Source organism: Sardina pilchardus, chromosome 22, assembly GCF_963854185.1.
Source record: "Sardina pilchardus chromosome 22, fSarPil1.1, whole genome shotgun sequence".
Classification (NCBI taxonomy): domain Eukaryota; kingdom Metazoa; phylum Chordata; class Actinopteri; order Clupeiformes; family Clupeidae; genus Sardina; species Sardina pilchardus.
The window spans coordinates 12834369-12851656 of record NC_085015.1 but is presented as its reverse complement, the minus strand read 5'-3'; the positions used below and the strand labels follow the sequence as shown (position 1 = coordinate 12851656).

The following is a 17288-nucleotide window of genomic DNA, read 5'->3' as shown; positions in this document are numbered from 1 at the left end:
ACAGATGTTTCATGTTAACGATTATGTTTTTTTTTTTGCTCAAAGGGAACGTGTTGTGATATGAACGATGCTTGTAGCATTAAGATGAAAATTGCAATCATTCTTGCAATCATCACCTCAGAAGAATGCCAATAGTTTTGCTAGAAAGATTTGCTAAGCATGTTTTTTATAAACCTGAAGTCCATAATGAAATGTGCACAATAGTTATTGTAAGTGTCATCTTATGAACTTTGTGCCCACTCCAGAAAGATGCAACACTCTACCAGCTCTGCTGTAAACATGGAAGTTCAAGCAAATGAATTTTGAATAATTTAGACGGGCCATTACATTTCAGACAGATTATTCTGTAGCTTTCCTGTCCTTCTATCTAGCCTATTCTTTAAATGTGTGTTGTGTGATAGCCTACTGCTGATGTCTGTAGGACTTTTGAAACTGATTAAATAAAAGTGCTTTATTGACCAACATGTGCATCAAAAGTCATTTTGATTTATTTTATTTATGTATTGTTTTTCATTCCAATAGATTTAGAATTACAGAATAATTACAACCACAGTTTACTGTACATGTACATTTCACCACTGCTTGGCTGAACGGCTGTTAACGGATCTGGATTGATAGTGAAGTATCTCAGTCAGATGGTGTTATTGGCATTCTTACTGTTTATTCACATTCAAAATCAAGTAGGGCAGTCATATGGATTTATAGGCACAACAATAGTGAGCAAGAAGATTGGGCACATAATTCTTTTTTTTAGCGTAGGCTACTTCACACAGGCTCTAAATACTAACAGAATAGAATGCTGCTATAAACCAATGAGGAAATGACTACATACATTCCACATGAAACATTGATCAACGAATTGCACATCAATTTTAACACACAATCATTGCACTGCACTCCACTCCACTCCACACACCTCACTCGCTCCCCATGGATTGGAACACACACTTGTAACCCAATGTCAAGACTGCTGCTGCAGTGAATTAATAAATAAATAAATAAAAACATGCAGGATGCCTAAGACAGTTATTAAAGAGGACATAGAATGGATGAATTGAGTATTGCACTGTGTTCTCTGATGTTAAAGTAGTATATATTCAACTTTGATTTAAAAAAATAAACTCAATTGCAATTTTACAAGACTAATTAAAACCATATATTTAGGCTGGGTATTGACATGGTCCGTTTGACTAAATGGCGCCCTCTTTGGCAACCTCAATTGAACTTCAATGGCTTTGCGATGTCTGACATCACAAGCAAGCAGTTTTGCTGAATCGCCCATTTTTTAGTGTCCATTTCTAAGTTCAAGATTTTCATATGAAGGAGGGCACAACCATGCCTCATGTTCATGATAGCTCTTTGTTTATGCACAACCTCTCATAATTCATGAAAACCAAGAAAAAAATGATTTCCATTCTATGTCACCTTTAATAATCATGGTGCATTATCTCACTTTCACATTTAATATGGAGCCCTAAGGCGACAAGGCAAAAAAGAAAAGTTTAGTTTCAGGTGCACACACAAAACATTCATGTAGGCCTACGCATGCAAAAAACCTCTCATGTTAATGTTTCATGAAAGGGAAGGTGCTCATGCTTGTAGCAATGTGAACAATGCTGGTAGCATTAAGCTGACAACTGCAATAATGTCTTCACTTCAGACAAATTTGCTAGAAAGATTTGCTAAGTATGTTTTTTTTTTTTTTTTTTTTTTTTTACTTTTTATTGAAAGTTTCACAACATAAACAAAACTTCACCAACACACAAAAGCAAAAGTCAAAACCAAGGAAAACAGTTGTACACAATACAAGTAAAATGAAAAAGACAGCAGAGAAGATGGGCTCATAAAAATAAAAAAATAAAACAAATAAACAATATTTTACAGACACATACGTTATCGGTCTCTAAGGAGCTCATTCAGTTCTACGGTTAAATCTGCCGGTTGAGTATTACAAATTAGCCATGTATTGCGCATTGAACATATGAATTATTTTTAAGTTGATTAACTGATGACTTTGGGAGGTGTAAGTTTATATTGGACCATATCCTGTGCCAGTAGGGTTGAGAACCTGCCCCAAATCTACTCAATGGGTAATATTTTACACTGTGAATTTATGAGAACATTTATATACTGTATCTTGGTAACCCATCTCCGAGAACACTGGCTGTTGTTAAACCAACCTGTCTGTGGACAGTCACAGTGGGTGTCATTTTATGAAGTTTGTTCCTACTGTACTCCAGAAAGGTGCAACAGCGCCCCCCTCTGTACCAGCTCAGCTGTAAACATAACAGCTGTAAGCAAATGCCCCGTTATGGATTTGAATAATTTAGACGGGCCATTACATTTCAGAAAGATTATTATGTAGCTTTCCTGTCCTATCTAGTCTATTCTTTAAATTTGTGTTGTGTTATAAGCCCACTGTTGACATCTGTAGGACTTTTGAAAAACTGATAAAAATGCTGATCAAGATTAAAGGAGAATTCCGGTGTGATATTGAGCTTAACTGTACCGAAACATGTTAAGGTGTACTCACACGTGTTTTAGACGCACTTTCACTCACCCCCAGCATTCCGAACTCCTCCGTTTTCAGCCTAGCTTACAGTAGGCTTGAATTAGATTGGGCATTACGTAGCCTATGCAGCTAAATCGCTATTTTTAAACCATTAAAAAGGTTCCAAGTAACTCCACACTGCATTGGTTGACTTCTGAGGGTCCTGACATTTAAAACGAGATACTTAGAACTTTGGAAGTGCACAGGAAGTTTATTAAAAAAGACTGTCGCGATAAGTCGACTGACGAGCACAAACTAACAGGAAAGACAGGGGGACATATTGCAAACATTTTGAGCTTTGTTACTCATCATGCTCATGTAGACAGTATAACTATATATTTCCTATGGAATTACTTTAGCAATATGTTCCCCTGTCCTTCCTGTTCGTTCGTGCTCGTCAGTCGGCTTATCGCGACTTGATTCCAAGATGGCGCCCAGCAGAGAGATTCTATGAAGGCACTGCTTGTAAACAGTCTTTTTTTCTAATAAACTTCCTGTGCATTTCCAAAGTTCTCAGTATCTCGTTTTAAATGTCAGGACCCTCAGAAGTCTACCAATGCAGTGTGGAGTTACTTGGAACCTTTTTAATGGTTTAAAAATAGCGATTTAGCTGCATAGGCTACGTAATGCCCAATCTAATAGATTCAAGCCTACTGTAAGCTAGGCTGAAAACGGAGGAGTTCGGAATGCTGGGGGTGAGTGAAAGTGCGTCTAAAACACGTGTGAGTAGCCTACACCTTAACATGTTTCGGTACAGTTAAGCTCAATTTCACACCAGAATTCTCCTTCAAATAAAAGTGCTTTATTGACCGACATCAAAAGCCATTTTGATTCATTTCATTTATTTATTGTTTTTCATTCTAATAGATATTCAAGCACATTTTTGAATGTGGCCATGAATGACCAGGCTCTTGAGAAATTGTTCACTTCGATATACTACAGTTTGTGTAAGTTAGGGGATTTGTGTCTGAACAGTTGGTGCTATTACAGTACATGTCATTGGCATTGATAGAACACCTGTCTCTAAACCTTAAACTGTGATGCTCTGGTACACTGTAACTAAATGCCTTTCCTGTTGCACTCTAAAAATGCTTACAGTAGTTGTGCCAGGCACAGTAATTGGTCAACAGCAGTGATAGCATTTTTCGGGTAAATTCACTGGAAAGAAGGCATCTGTCACTCATTTGTTATATCTCCAGTAAGTCCTGTTATCTAACTGGATGAGTCATCTATAATGTCCCCCCCCCCCTTTTTCTTCTGTTATCACTTAATGACTGTTGGTGGGCAATTCAGGTAAAAAAGAAGCAAAAACAATATCTTAGAGCAACATATTTTAATCAATGTTTCATGTGGAATTTACTGTATATAGTGATTCCCTCATTCAGTGTAAAGGAAGGCTAAAAAAACAATGATGTGCCCAATCTTCTTGCTCACTGTTGTTGTGCCTAAATCCATATGACTGCCATGCTTGATGAGAGTTTGACGTTTGCTTTTGAATGGGAATTAAACAGTAAGCATGCCAATATATCACTATATCACTATATTATATTACCCTATTCAATGCCAAACCAGATCTCTTCACATCCGTTCAGCCAAGCAGTGGTGACAAGTCCACATACAGTATGTAAACTGTTGTAATTATTCTGACGTTTGCTCATATTGGTATGACATGGAAGAAGAGTTACTGCAAAGACAAACGAAGATCACACAGGGCACTGAGATACTCGTCATTGTTAAAATCAAACTGCAGAGCTTTCTCGTAGCACTCCAATGCCTGGCGCTTCTCTCCCTCTGCCCTGTGGACGAATCCCAGGATTCCAAAGGCTTCTCCATCTGTGGGGTTTCTGTCCAGACGCTTCTCTGCCATCTTCTTCAGGGAAAGGGCACTCCTACTCCCTTGAAATGTATTGAACCCCAGTGTCATACACTCCTTGTAGTGCTTGATAGCTAGTGCTTGGGATTTGTTGTAGTACTGCTGGAACTCACCATAGTAATGGTGCACTACCTGCACATTGTCGTGGTTCTCCTTTGCAGCTTTGAATGTCTCCTGGAACATTTCTTCGGCCCTGTCAATATCTTTACTCTGCCCGTAGTGCAAAGCAAGTTCAGCCATGGCTAAAATGAAGTTAGACTTCAGTGTTGTGGCCAATTGCAGATGATAGATGCACTGTTTGATAAGCTGTCCGACTTCACGTCCTTTGCCCTTGGCACCCCCTGCATAGAACAGATTTGTCTTCTTTTTCTTGTAGCACAGAGCTAGCTGATGATGAAGGAAGGCCGAATTATTGGTCCGCTCCACAGCTCTCTTCAGCAGTGCAATGGAGCGGTCTACGGAGCCACTTTTCCGAAAATATTTCCCGACGTATCGAATCACATGGGGGTTGCTAGAATCCATCTCGAGAGCTTCCTCGATCAACCTCTCAGCCTCATCGTGCTCCTTGAATACAGCCAGTCTCAGGCCAAGCAACACCTTTAGAACAGCATCTTCTGGGTTTAGCTCAATGGCTCGTCGGAGTTGCTTCACCGCTAGTGAGTCCTCTGGTCTTGTATTGTAATCTTCTGTGCGATAGAGAGCGATGGCATAACCAGCGTTCCACTCACTTTCATCTGGCTCCTGCTCCAAGGCTTTTTCAAAACACTGCTTTGCTCTCTCGTAGTACTTGTGGGCCCACTTGAGGTAGGTCCAGCCCTTCTGACCATAGACATCTGGGTGAAGCTCAGTCGGTGACGCAGTGGGGGGGAACTTCTCTTTTATATCCACAAGCTTTTCCAAGTAGCTCTCACACTGGGGGTATGATCCTCGGTGGTAGTGTAGCCAGGCAAGGTTGCCATAGGTGACAATGAGAAATGGCTCACAATCATCCCCATGGTATTCCCTTCCCTTCTCCTCTGATTTGAGCAGGTTTGTGAGGGCATCATCTGGGAATCCTTGCAGGTACCTGACATAGGCCAAAAAACAATATGATCTGATTGCCCCAGCTTTCTTGCCCAGGTCCAGCTCTATTTGTTCCTCCAGCCTGGTCTGAAGATCTGACAGGTCTGCACTTTCTTTGGTCAGATCCCAGGTGAAGTGACACTCCAGCTGCAGTAGCTTAGTTCTCAAAGCTATGTCAGAAGGGCTGAAAACAGACAGAACATGAGTTTCCATGAGAACAACATGTGCTTTCCTTAAAATGTAATTTGTCCTACATGGCAAAAATCTGCAGCATGAGCAAATATATGAAATTTCGTCATCAATGTACTCTATTTACTTTAAATTACTCTATTGTGGCTATGCGAGATATGCATGTATGAGTATCCAGCTACATTTAATACATTCAGATAATTATTGTCCTGTTCACAAACACTGGATGTGGTAGATATTATTACCCCCACGCAGCAAATCCTTTTTTTTTTTTACATCATTAATTTTCCATCACGGATTCCCGGGACACTGAAACCTTGGTGGGCATGTACTGTAGCACCACAAGGATAGCAAGGAACCATTGTTATTGAGAATACAGTATATACAGTACAGTCAAATTTGCTAATTTGTTTCAGTGATTCGTTGCCCTGTGTGAACATGCACACACAAATGCAGGCAAGCAGACACACACACATACCCCATTGCTCCCACAATACACACAAGCGAAAACTCACAGACGGAGAAGCACTGTACGAAAGCAAGCACAGACATGCACACACTCACTTGCATACATAAAAGTTGCAGTAGGGGATTGGGTAGGAAATGGAAACAAATTCACGACCGTGATTTATTTTTGCGGAGAGAATGTGCAGGACTGAGCACCGGTCATATTTTAAAATGCTTTGCGGTACATCTAGTTCTGAGATGCATCAATAGGCTCTGAAAACAATTCCAAACAGACATAAGATGTTTATAGAGCCGGTCCAGATTTTGTGAAATGAACCAGTAGAACAGAGTCATGGGATGAAATAATATTCATACCAAACATCTTTCTCGGCTCATATTTTCACCAGTGAAATAGTATCCTGACAAATAGGCAGAATTGTAATGCCTCAATTAAGTGATGGGCTAACAATCATTAACATCCAAAATGTCATATCTCATTTTGTTTTACAATTTACTGTTAAGTGACACTATGCAAAGTCAAAGGAGTAAATACCAAAATGCATTAATCACAGTAAACACGTTGGTTTATTACTACAAACAAGACTTGTCAGTCCACTCTAACTGGAATTGCAGGTTTTCACCATCAATGTTGTGCTTCAGGGACAGAGACATTATTAATGTAACAATAGGCTTTAACATTGGGATTACTGCTACCAATGCAGGAATTCTTGTGCAGGTTATTTATAGGTGCGTTCGTAAATTGTCACTCCGAGCACTCTGAGTACACTGAAAGTTTTAAACCGTGAGTTATTCCATTTTCATGGGGTAGGATTGAATTTACAAACGCACACTGACAGCCCGTGTGACAGACACAAGCACAACATTGTTTACTTTTGCAGTCAATCACTGCTGTCTTTTTATTTGATTAATTATAGCAGTCATGAAAGGCAGATTTGAAGGCTGTTTGCGGATGGGTCCCAGGCAAAATCCAACAGGCTTCATCCGGCCCGTGGGCAGCTATAGTTGAATAGCCCTATAGCTGGCTTACAACCTAGACCACCATTAGCCTACAACCCTGTTGTAAACATTGATTTAAACACGGCTCTTAACCTGACTCTATAATAGGTCTCTGTATACTCACTTCATTCTGGAAATTCAGTTCGGCATAAACTCTATCTCAGTTTTCTTGGTTGCACTTTCGAAGTATAGACGACAAATATCCTAAGCCTTCTCCACAAGATTGTTTTCCATTTAGGTTCCTGTGTTTGGTGAAATGAAACCAAAACTATTGTGTGTGAGTGACAGCTCTCTGCTGTCCTCCTGGTGCCGTGGGGGAGGGCGGGGTATCGAGACCTGCCAATAATTCTATTAAATTAATTTATCAGTTTGTTAATATATCAGTTTGCCAATAGCCAAAAATTACCTGATCGTACTCTCTCACTCTTACTGTATGTCTGTGTTTGAAAAAGTTACACTTCAGTCTGGACTCCATCTGCTAAAGCCTTTACAGGCGATGCAAGTTTGATAGACAGAATTACACACACACACACTCAGCTTTATAGTCACCTCAGACAGGTGTTCTACAGAATCAATGACAATTGCAGTGCAATAAAATTAATCTGTTGAGATGCGAAAGAAAGCTTAGAACGTCAAATCATTGTCAATTATATACTGTAGACACAAAATGTGGGCTTGCCCTACCTTATACTGTACTGTATGTAGTACTTAGCAGGCCTGGTAGAAAGAACATAAAATACAGTTTCAGGTGCCTAAAATGTAACATCAAATAGAAGTATTTTCCAAGTTCCAGAAATCTTAACTTTTAACTGTATAATTTCTCAAGAATAAGATTATGCACAGTTGTCTTCTTTGTTGAAACCAAATGCATGCAACACCAAATCTTAGTTGATTTGCCCATACCACAACATGGTTCACCAGTTCCCTGTATCTAGTCTCCTCTCCTCCGGTGAAACACCAATAGACGAAAGGTGAAAGTACACCTGTGCGGCTGACCACCTGCTTAGACACAAATCCCCTCAGCCACACAAACTGTAGTCTGTCTGTTAAGAATTCATAGAATTGAAACATTTCTCAAGAGCCTGCTATTTATGGCCACATTCAAAAATGTGCCTGAAAATCTATTGGAATGAAAAACAATACATAAATAAAAATAAATCAAAATGACTTTTGATGCATATGTTGGTCAATAAAGCACTTTTATTTCATCTTGATAAGCATTTTTTTTAATCAGTTTCAAAAGTCCTACAGACATCAACAGTAGGCTATCACACAACGCACATTTAAAGAATAGGCTAGATAGAAGGACAGGAAAGCTACAGAATAATCTGTCTGAAATGTAATGGCCCGTCTAAATTATTCAAAATTAATTTGCTTGAACTTCCATGTTTACAGCAGAGCTGGTAGAGTGTTGCATCTTTCTGGAGTGGGCACAAGGTTCATAAAATGACACTTACAATAACTATTGTGCACATTGCATTATGGACTTCAGGTTTATAAAAAAACATGCTTAGCAAATCTTTCTAGCAAAACTATTGTCATTCTTCTGAGGTGATGATTGCAAGAATGATTGCAATTTTCATCTTAATGCTACAAGAATCGTTCACATCACAACACATTCCCTTTCATGAAAAAAAAAAAAAAAAAATCATAATCGTTAACATGAAACATCTGTGGTTGTAATTATTAGCTTACATTGATATGACACAGAAGGCGAGTTACTGCAAAGACAAGCGAAGATCACACAGGGCACTGAGATACTCGTCATTGTTAAAATCAAACTGCAGAGCTTTCTCGTAGCACTCCAATGCCCGACGCTTCTCTCCCTCTGCCCTGTGGATGAATCCCAGGATTCCAAAGGCTTCTCCATCTGTGGGGTCTCTGTCCAGACGTTTCTCTGCCATCTTCTTCAGGGAAAGGGCACTCCTACTCCCTTCAAATGTATTGAACCCCAGTGACAAACACTCCTTGTAGTGCTTGATAGCTAGTGGTTCGGATTTTTTATGGTACTGCTGGAACTCACCATAGAAACGGTGTACCACATTCACCTTTTCGTGGTTCTCCGTTGCTGCTTTGAATGTGTCCTGGAACATCTTTTCTGCCCGGGCAATTTCTTCATTCTCCGCATAGTGCAGGGCAAGATCAGCCATCGCTAAAATGAAGTTAGACTTCAGTGTTGTAGCCAGTTGCAGGTGATGGATGCACTGAGCAATAAGCTGTCTGACTTCACGTTTCTTACCCCAGGCACCTCCTGTACGGAACAGGTCATTCTTCTTCGACCTGTAGCACAGAGCTAGCTGATGATGAAGGAAGGCCGAATCATTGGTACGCTCCACAGCTCTCTTGAACAGTGCAATGGAATCGTCTACAGAGCCACTGTGGCGGAGATATTTCCCGACGTAGCGAATCACATGGGGGTTGCTAGGATCCATCTCAAGAGCTTCCTCAATCAGCCTCCCAGCCTCATTGTGCTTTTTGAATACAGCCAGTCTCAGGCCAAGCAACACCTTTAGAACAGCATCTTCTGGGTTTAGCTCAATGGCTCGTCGGAGTTGCCTCACCGCTAGCGAGTCCTCTGGTCTTGTATTGTAATCTTCTGTGCGATAGAGAGCGATGGCATAACCAGCGTTCCACTCACTTTCCTCAGGCTCCAGCTCCAAGGCTTTTTCAAAACACTGCTTTGCTCTCTCGTAGTACTTGCGGGTGAACTTGAGGTAGGTCCAGCCCTTCTGACCATAGACATCTGGGTGAACCACGGTCGGTGACCCAGTGGGGAACTTCTCTTTTATACCCACAAGCTTTTCCAAGTAGTTCTCACTCTGGGAGTATGATCCTCGGTGATAGTGTAGCCAGGCAAGGTTGCCATAGGTGACGATGAGAAATCGCTCACAATCGTCACCATGGTATTCCCTTCCCTTCTCCACTGATTTGAGCAAGTTTGTGAGGGCATCATCTGGGAATCCTTGCAGGTACCTGACATAGGCCAAAATGCAATATGATCTGATTGCCCCAGCTTTCTTGCCCAAGTCCAGCTCTATTTGTTCCTCCAGCCTGGTCTGAAGATCTGACAGGTCTGCACTTTCTTTGGTCAGATCCCAGGTGAAGTGACACTCCAGCTGCAGTAGCTTAGCTCTCAAAGCTATGTCAGAAGGGCTGAAATCAAACAGAAAATGAGTGTGTATGTATTCCTTACAATTGTGTCCTACATGGCAAAATCTGCAGAATTACAAGCAACTACTGTATATGAAATGTGAAAGACCAAGATGGTTATCCCATGTTCCAGAGAGGTGTGCCACAAGATGAGGTGGTTTGACCAGCAAGTGCAGGAGGTGGCTTTTAGATGTCCCATACAAAAATAGATTTTCATAATTACAGGTGTTACTGAATGCTTAAAAACAAACAGTGATTAGCACAATTTCTAAAAAATGTTGACAATTGCAGCCAATCCATTCACCATGTATACAGTACAATTTGTACATTTGTAAAATTGTAAATGTAGAATTTAGGTTTCAATATGGGCAGGTTCAATCTAATTTGTTTATGTCTGTGCTATTTGTTTACATAGTTATGAATATAATATGTGAAAAAGGCAAACAAGCATGAATTGTATTATTCATATGTTATATTATTATGAAATAACTATAGACCATTGCTGAGCCTACGTCACTACGTTCACTGGAGGCAAAATAACCATCAACTGCCATCAGCTACAACGCAAAACTCATCCGATACATCATTGTTTCGTAAATCTTGGACATGACCATTTGGGAAATAGTTATATATCCAATGATTTATACACCCGCAACTTCTCCTTACTGTAGACGCTCGGTTTTTCAATAACGTAATTATAAATATCCGGCCATTCAACGGAGGGCAATCCTGTCTTCTTTCCAATCACTTACAATAGGATCTGTCAGAATGGTCCCACCTGATAATGTACGTTTCTTCAAAGTTTTTTTTTAAATAATCCTCCCAATCCCGTACACTGAGTGTATGTACATACTGTTTTATATTGTTAGCCATTTCAGCAAAGGTTAATTACGGACTAATTTTTGCCACATTACTAGTGCTTTTCAATAGCCGTCTAACTTTTCTGCCGCCAGTGACGTCACGCAAACCCGGATATTTATACCGTTGTGAAGGGGTCTATAGCAAAATAAAAAATGAAAACAACAATAACTAACTAGAAATGTGCATCTCCGTGGAGGAGCTGCAAGAGTGGGCTTGCTCACCAGGGGGCAGTGATGTAAACGCCTGAACAGTCCCCCAATCGTTTGAATGGGGAAACGCCTCTTGTGGAGCATGGCGGAACTACAAGGGTCTAAAAACGGGAATACCGGAAAAACGACGAGTGCTACAAATCAGGGGCTTTAGCCCAGCAATGTTTGGGGGGGGGGGGGTTGTATTGGGGTCTGGAGGCTCCCCCCTGGACATTTTGAAAATTGGGTCATTAAAGATGCAATTTCAACATAGTTTGAGAAGGAAGGAAGGCTAATCGTTGGGGAATGCATCATTTTCAGGTGCCACGCTAACTGTAAATGGATTAATCCAACACAACTCCTTGTTCAGTTTTCCGTTTGCATAGAAATCGTATGTTTGCCTAGGACTATCTGTGGCACTCGGCTTACCCCTTTAGCAGGTTAGCTCGGTTTACCCCCTTTTTTTAAACCCTGACTAGTAGACTTAATTCACTTAAGTTCATGGAAAATGAATGCGAATGTGATTTGATCCTAGAGCCGGTAGGATACGTTAGTATTGTAAATCTATCTCTAGTTATCCAAATTAAGCGTCTTAAAGGTAGTAACACAGTTCCCTGGAAATCCAGAGTTCTCGCGAGATCACAATTTGAATAGTCTCTGCAAGATTCTCTGCAAGATACGAGCAATGATGCACATTTCGCTTTCCACCGATATTAGTGGAACCAATCAAATCGGCGTAGACGGGACGAAGGCGAGCTGAACTGATGACGACAGCGCTAGTCCAGAATCAGTCAGAGTAAACATTGGTTGTAGTGTTATCCAATTGCGTGCAGTGAGATTTTCAAACGCACGCTTGGTGCCGCCCCTTGAGTTGGGCCATTTTCATTATTCTTGTCCCCAGTATCCTACCCACACTCATTTACTCTCTTGGATGCGTGGTCAGTAGTTTGTGATGGTTAAGGTAAACTTTCGTTTCGCAGGTCTGCATTAACCAATAAGCGCATGTCTGTCTACGACAGCTGGATCAAGATACCATAAGGAAAAACAGTAGCCTTGGATTGCATGAGCAGAATGTAGATTTTATTAGAAATGAATCTAGGTAATAGGCCTACTTACTGTAAAAAGATAGAAGTGCCTTTGCACCAAAAAAAACGGACATTTGGTGTCCCAGGAAAGATGATCAATTTTCCGGGACAGACATTAAAAAAAGAGAACAATCCCCGGAAAACCAGAATGTGTGGCAACCCTAAATTCTGAACTTCATCTTCACCTTCTTCATCGCTCACAAATGTGTGAACACTTTTTCATTGATTTCATGTTTTCAAACATAGTTCTCATAGACAGAGTGCAGAGTCTAATACTGTAGATGTTACTTGCAATTATGAACTTTGAATGTCTGTGTTAAGCTCCTTTGCACAGTGATTCACTCTGCAATCATTCATAATCCATAGACCATCTCTGTTCTGTGTTATAATTTGGTAGCATGGGTCAAAGAGAAAGTAGCCCACGAAAAAGTGTAATCTGCGTTGTGTTGAACCACCGCGGTCCAACCCTGCACACGCCTGGACTCAAACCCGAGAAACAGCAGCACCTCGGATCGGGAGTCGAGCGTGCTAACAATCCAGCTAAAAACCCAGGCTACTAGCTTTCATGCCATCAGCACTCTTGAGGCGTCGGAGAGTGAGGTTTACTAACGTTCTAAACGCACAGCTAACTAGCTGGCATCCGTTACACTCACCCCCCTAAACCTCACTCTGGGATCTGGGTCACGGCACCAATGTAACCTGCGTTGTGTTGTTGAACCCCCGGACTCGAATCCGCGACACAGCAGCACCACGGATCAAGAGTCGAAGCGCTAACAATCCAGCTAAAAGCCCATTATGTTACATCATGTGACTATTACATTGCAAAATACATTAAAACAGACAAGTCACCACTACAATACATAAAGGGATATGTACACAAAGAAATAATATACAAAATCAAAGTTTTAAAAGTGATGGATGGCAATGTAGAAAAAGGATGGCGATTTAGAAAAAGGAATTAGACAGAAAGCATACCTCTTTCCCAGGGTAATAGAAACAGGAAAGAGGTGAAGGGGGCTGGGACATAAAAATAAGGGGAAAGGAAATATTAGAGGGGGATATAGGGAGGGGCAGGAAGCTCAATAGACACCCAGGAGAAGAGGAAGAAGACAACAGTATGTACATATTTGGTGTGTCATAAAAAAAACATCTGTGTGTAATTATAAACACTAGAGGACACACTTACCAGGTTTCCATCCAAGGCATTTTTGCAAGAAAATATTTTAGCGCTTTTATTTTTTACCGAGCTGATGGAAACGCTAATTATCGATAGAATTCCTCAATTTAATTGAGGAAAATTATATCACAGCTATTGTTGATGGAAAACAGCAAAGGAATGCTACAACATTTGTGAAACTGAAATTACTGTTAGCTGGCAAATCTAAAATGACTGACTCTCCATTTTTGTTTGTTTATGGAAGGGGGTGTCACGTGGAAAGGAAAAGGGAGACAATTTGCGACATACCCAAAATGATGTATGGAAACGGCTCAAAGGCAGATTTTTTTTGCGATACACCAAAACGTATGTGACAGTTCGTTTTAGGGGTGTGTGACGTCGTCACGCACAGCATTTTATCGATAAAAAGCCAGTTGGATGGAAATCAAGGGGGCAGCGAATGTTCTGAGAGTGTAGACAGTATGGCGGCCGCCATGCTAACGAGAAGACCGTGGCTAGCTGGCCATTCCATTGAATCCTATCAAAGATCCTTAATTATTGACAAGATAGAGCAACGTAATGCATCTCTATGGAAGCAAAATTCGAACAGTTCCGGTCTGCTTAAAGGGGCGTGTTGCAAAGACGTCATAGTGGGATATCGATCTCTGTCAGATCGGCAACCCACGCAAACAGTGCATTTCGAATGTTAGCAGGTCTGCTTAAAGGGGGATTTAGCCCCCCTCCCCCTTGTGAAGACAGAACGTGGAAATGATGGAACGTGTGCGCCTCTCGCTCCGCTTTAACCCTCTCTGATCCTATGGCCGTAAGCGCCACTTTGACATCAAATTACGTTAGAGCTTAAGCGTTTTAAGCCTTTATATGAACATTTTCTATTGTCGGGGTACATACTACATTGTGAAATTGATATAATAATCTCGTAACGGTCTTATCGGCTGAGTAATTAACGTTTTTCCGAAGTCAATGCTAAAGTGTTAAAGGCGCATGCGTCCAGCGAGAGTAAAGCGTCGCCATAGGTCAGACTACGTGCCTACGTCACATGTACGACACCTGAGCCTGCGCAGGAGACAAGAAGACCTAAAAAAAACCGTTGAGATTTGCTTCCTCGGTCTCTGCTGCCGTCTACTTGATAGCTCTGTCCATATCTTTTACTGTCTATGATGGAAATAGGCTGGAAACAAGGAACTACTGTAGGAACAAGGAACAAGGAATAAGGAAGTAGCCTAAACAAGCTAACAAGTACAGGTGCTCACTGTAGGTCAGGTCTATGGTCTAATTGACAATTTCATTTTACATCATGCTCTGATATGCTTGTTTGTCTTTATAATAACTATGAAAAGTTATCTATCAAAAAATGACACATGCATGGCAAAAAAGACAATTGAACCTTGTGCAATGATTGATTCAAAGCACACACTGATTTTACCATTAAGCTCTGTTTGCTTTTGTTGAATGTTTTAAATGTCACTGGTAGAGCCTTTTGCATAGAAAATGTGCCATTTTGCCTAGAGTGCTTCAAGACATTGGAATTTACCAATAGCAGGTACAGTTTTGCCAAATGGTGAAATCATTATTTTAAGGAGCATTTTCTTTAATAAGATTTTACAGACAAATGTAAACTGCTAACACCCCCATATAAGGCATATTTGTATGATGACTGATGTCAAACAAAAAGGCCACAACAAAACTCAAAAACTGAACAATATCTCAATAGTTAGACGGTGGGGCCCGCTGACAACTCAAAGCAGACTATATCCTGCTCGAAAGACTGTAATATTGGGCCGAGGAAACAGTACAGTGGAAACATTGAGTTAGACACTAGATTTTAGCCTGACTCACTCTATAGTAGGTCTATGTACAGTATACTCACTTCATCCTGGAAATTCAGTTTGATATAAACTGTATCTCAGTTTTCTTGGTTGCACTTTCGAAGGATAGGCGACAGATATCCTAAGCCAAACTGACAGCCTTTTAGGTTCCTTTGTTTGGTGAAATGAAATCTAAACTGTTCCGTGAGTGACTGTATGGGTACCTGTGTTTCATGACGTAACATGCAGATGTGGTAACCCATGCAGATCAGGTATCCAAATAGCTCTCTGCTGTCCTGGTGCCATGGGGGAGGGTGTGGAATCCGACAATACAATAATTCTATTGAATTAATTTATCAGTTTGTTAATCATTGGCTGCCAGCGATTTTCAGTGCAGAGCGCTCCATACTGCCAGACGTTTTACAGCATTTCTGTTTTTCCAAGATCCACCGAACGGTGAGCTTTATGACTATGTAAACACCGAAGGTACCAAATAAAAGAGTAGACTCTCTTCTTTCACCAGGAAAAAACGTCTTGTTTCTATCGTTTTCCGTTCTTTAGTAATCGTCAGTAGAACATGGGTTAGTTTTGCCAAAAACACCTGTTTTTGACCAAAACATGGAGAAAACGATCTTTTTGTGAAAATCAACTTTTTAACGTTAGCGTTTCAGTAGTATGTCAACCACGATTGCACTGTTATCTCGTCAGTCTCGTCAAGGTTGCTAGGGACTCTGATGGTCGCTAAAGACTCTGAACAGGATGCTAGACTTAGCAAGCTAGCACTAGCAAGGTTGTTGTTAGTCTATATCACAATATCCAATGTAAATGGATCATACCGTTCACGTGTTTTCCATCCTTGATGTAAGAAGTAAGCATATTTATTCCCTGCATCGCGTGCAAAATAGATCCACTGTGGTCGATCTTCAGTGTGTTTGCTAGTTGTCTCTGCATGACTTGTGGACTCTAGGCAGATACTAATGATCCAAATGACACTGTTGCCATCTAGAGGTTCGGATCGCTAGTGCAGTCTGTTTACAAGTCTGAAACTCTGCCAGATCGTTCCCAAGCCCACCCAGGAGCCCTCCCCATTGAAAACGGCAATTGACGTCTATAGACGTCAATGGCAGTCAACGTATGTGTCTAAATTGACGTTTAAAGACGTCAAAGGCAGTGAATGAGTTAATGTATCAGTTTGTCAATTGCAGAAAATTGCCTGATCATACTCTGTCCCTTTTATGTCTATGGTTGAAAAGGTTACACTTTAGTCTGAACTCCATCTGTTAAAGCCTACTGTATGTAAGCTACAGTATGTGTTCAATAGATAGAATGGATGGGAACTAGTAATTAAAACTTTAAACTACAATGTCCCTTTTGTCCTTAATCAACCTTAACCTATGCACATTTCTAGGCTATCACACAACACAAATTTAAAGATAAACTAGATAGAAGGACAGGAAAGCTACAGAATAATCTTTCTGAAATTATTAAATTATTACAACAACGGGACATTTGCTTGAACCTTTGTGTTTACAGCTGAGCTAGTACAGACTGTTGCATCTTTCTGGAGTGGGCACAAACCTTATAAAATGACACTGACAAGAACTATTGTGCACATTTCACTATGGTTTCTATAAAACATTTAGCAAATCTTTCTAGCAAAACTGTTGACATTCTTCTGAAGTGAAAAAATGATTGCAATTCTCATCTTAATGCTACAAGCATCATTCACATCGTTACAAGCATGAGCACTTTCCCTTTCATGAAAAAAAAAAAAAAAAAAATCATAATTGTTAACCTGAAAGTTTTTTTGCATGCACACGTGACGTTTCGTGTCACCACATGAAACTAAGCTTTAGATTTTTATTTTTCGCTCATGTCCCCTT

General features: G+C 40.6%; 2 protein-coding genes across 2 annotated transcripts; both read right to left on the bottom strand.

Annotated features, from left to right (window-relative positions):
* Window positions 1-3877: 3877 nt before the first annotated feature.
* LOC134070048 (interferon-induced protein with tetratricopeptide repeats 5-like) lies at window positions 3878-7384 on the bottom strand. The gene is made up of 2 exons (XM_062526242.1): window positions 7264-7384; window positions 3878-5670 (listed from the first exon to the last, which is right to left on the bottom strand). The coding sequence occupies exons 1-2, from the start codon at window positions 7266-7268 to the stop codon at window positions 4233-4235; spliced, it is 1443 nt and encodes a 480-aa protein (XP_062382226.1). The 5' UTR covers window positions 7269-7384; the 3' UTR covers window positions 3878-4232.
* Window positions 7385-8390: 1006 nt separating this feature from the next.
* LOC134070191 (interferon-induced protein with tetratricopeptide repeats 5-like) lies at window positions 8391-15584 on the bottom strand. The gene is made up of 2 exons (XM_062526447.1): window positions 15468-15584; window positions 8391-10292 (listed from the first exon to the last, which is right to left on the bottom strand). Exons 1-2 carry the CDS (start codon window positions 15470-15472, stop codon window positions 8858-8860), a joined length of 1440 nt encoding a protein of 479 aa, XP_062382431.1. The 5' UTR covers window positions 15473-15584; the 3' UTR covers window positions 8391-8857.
* Window positions 15585-17288: the final 1704 nt, after the last annotated feature.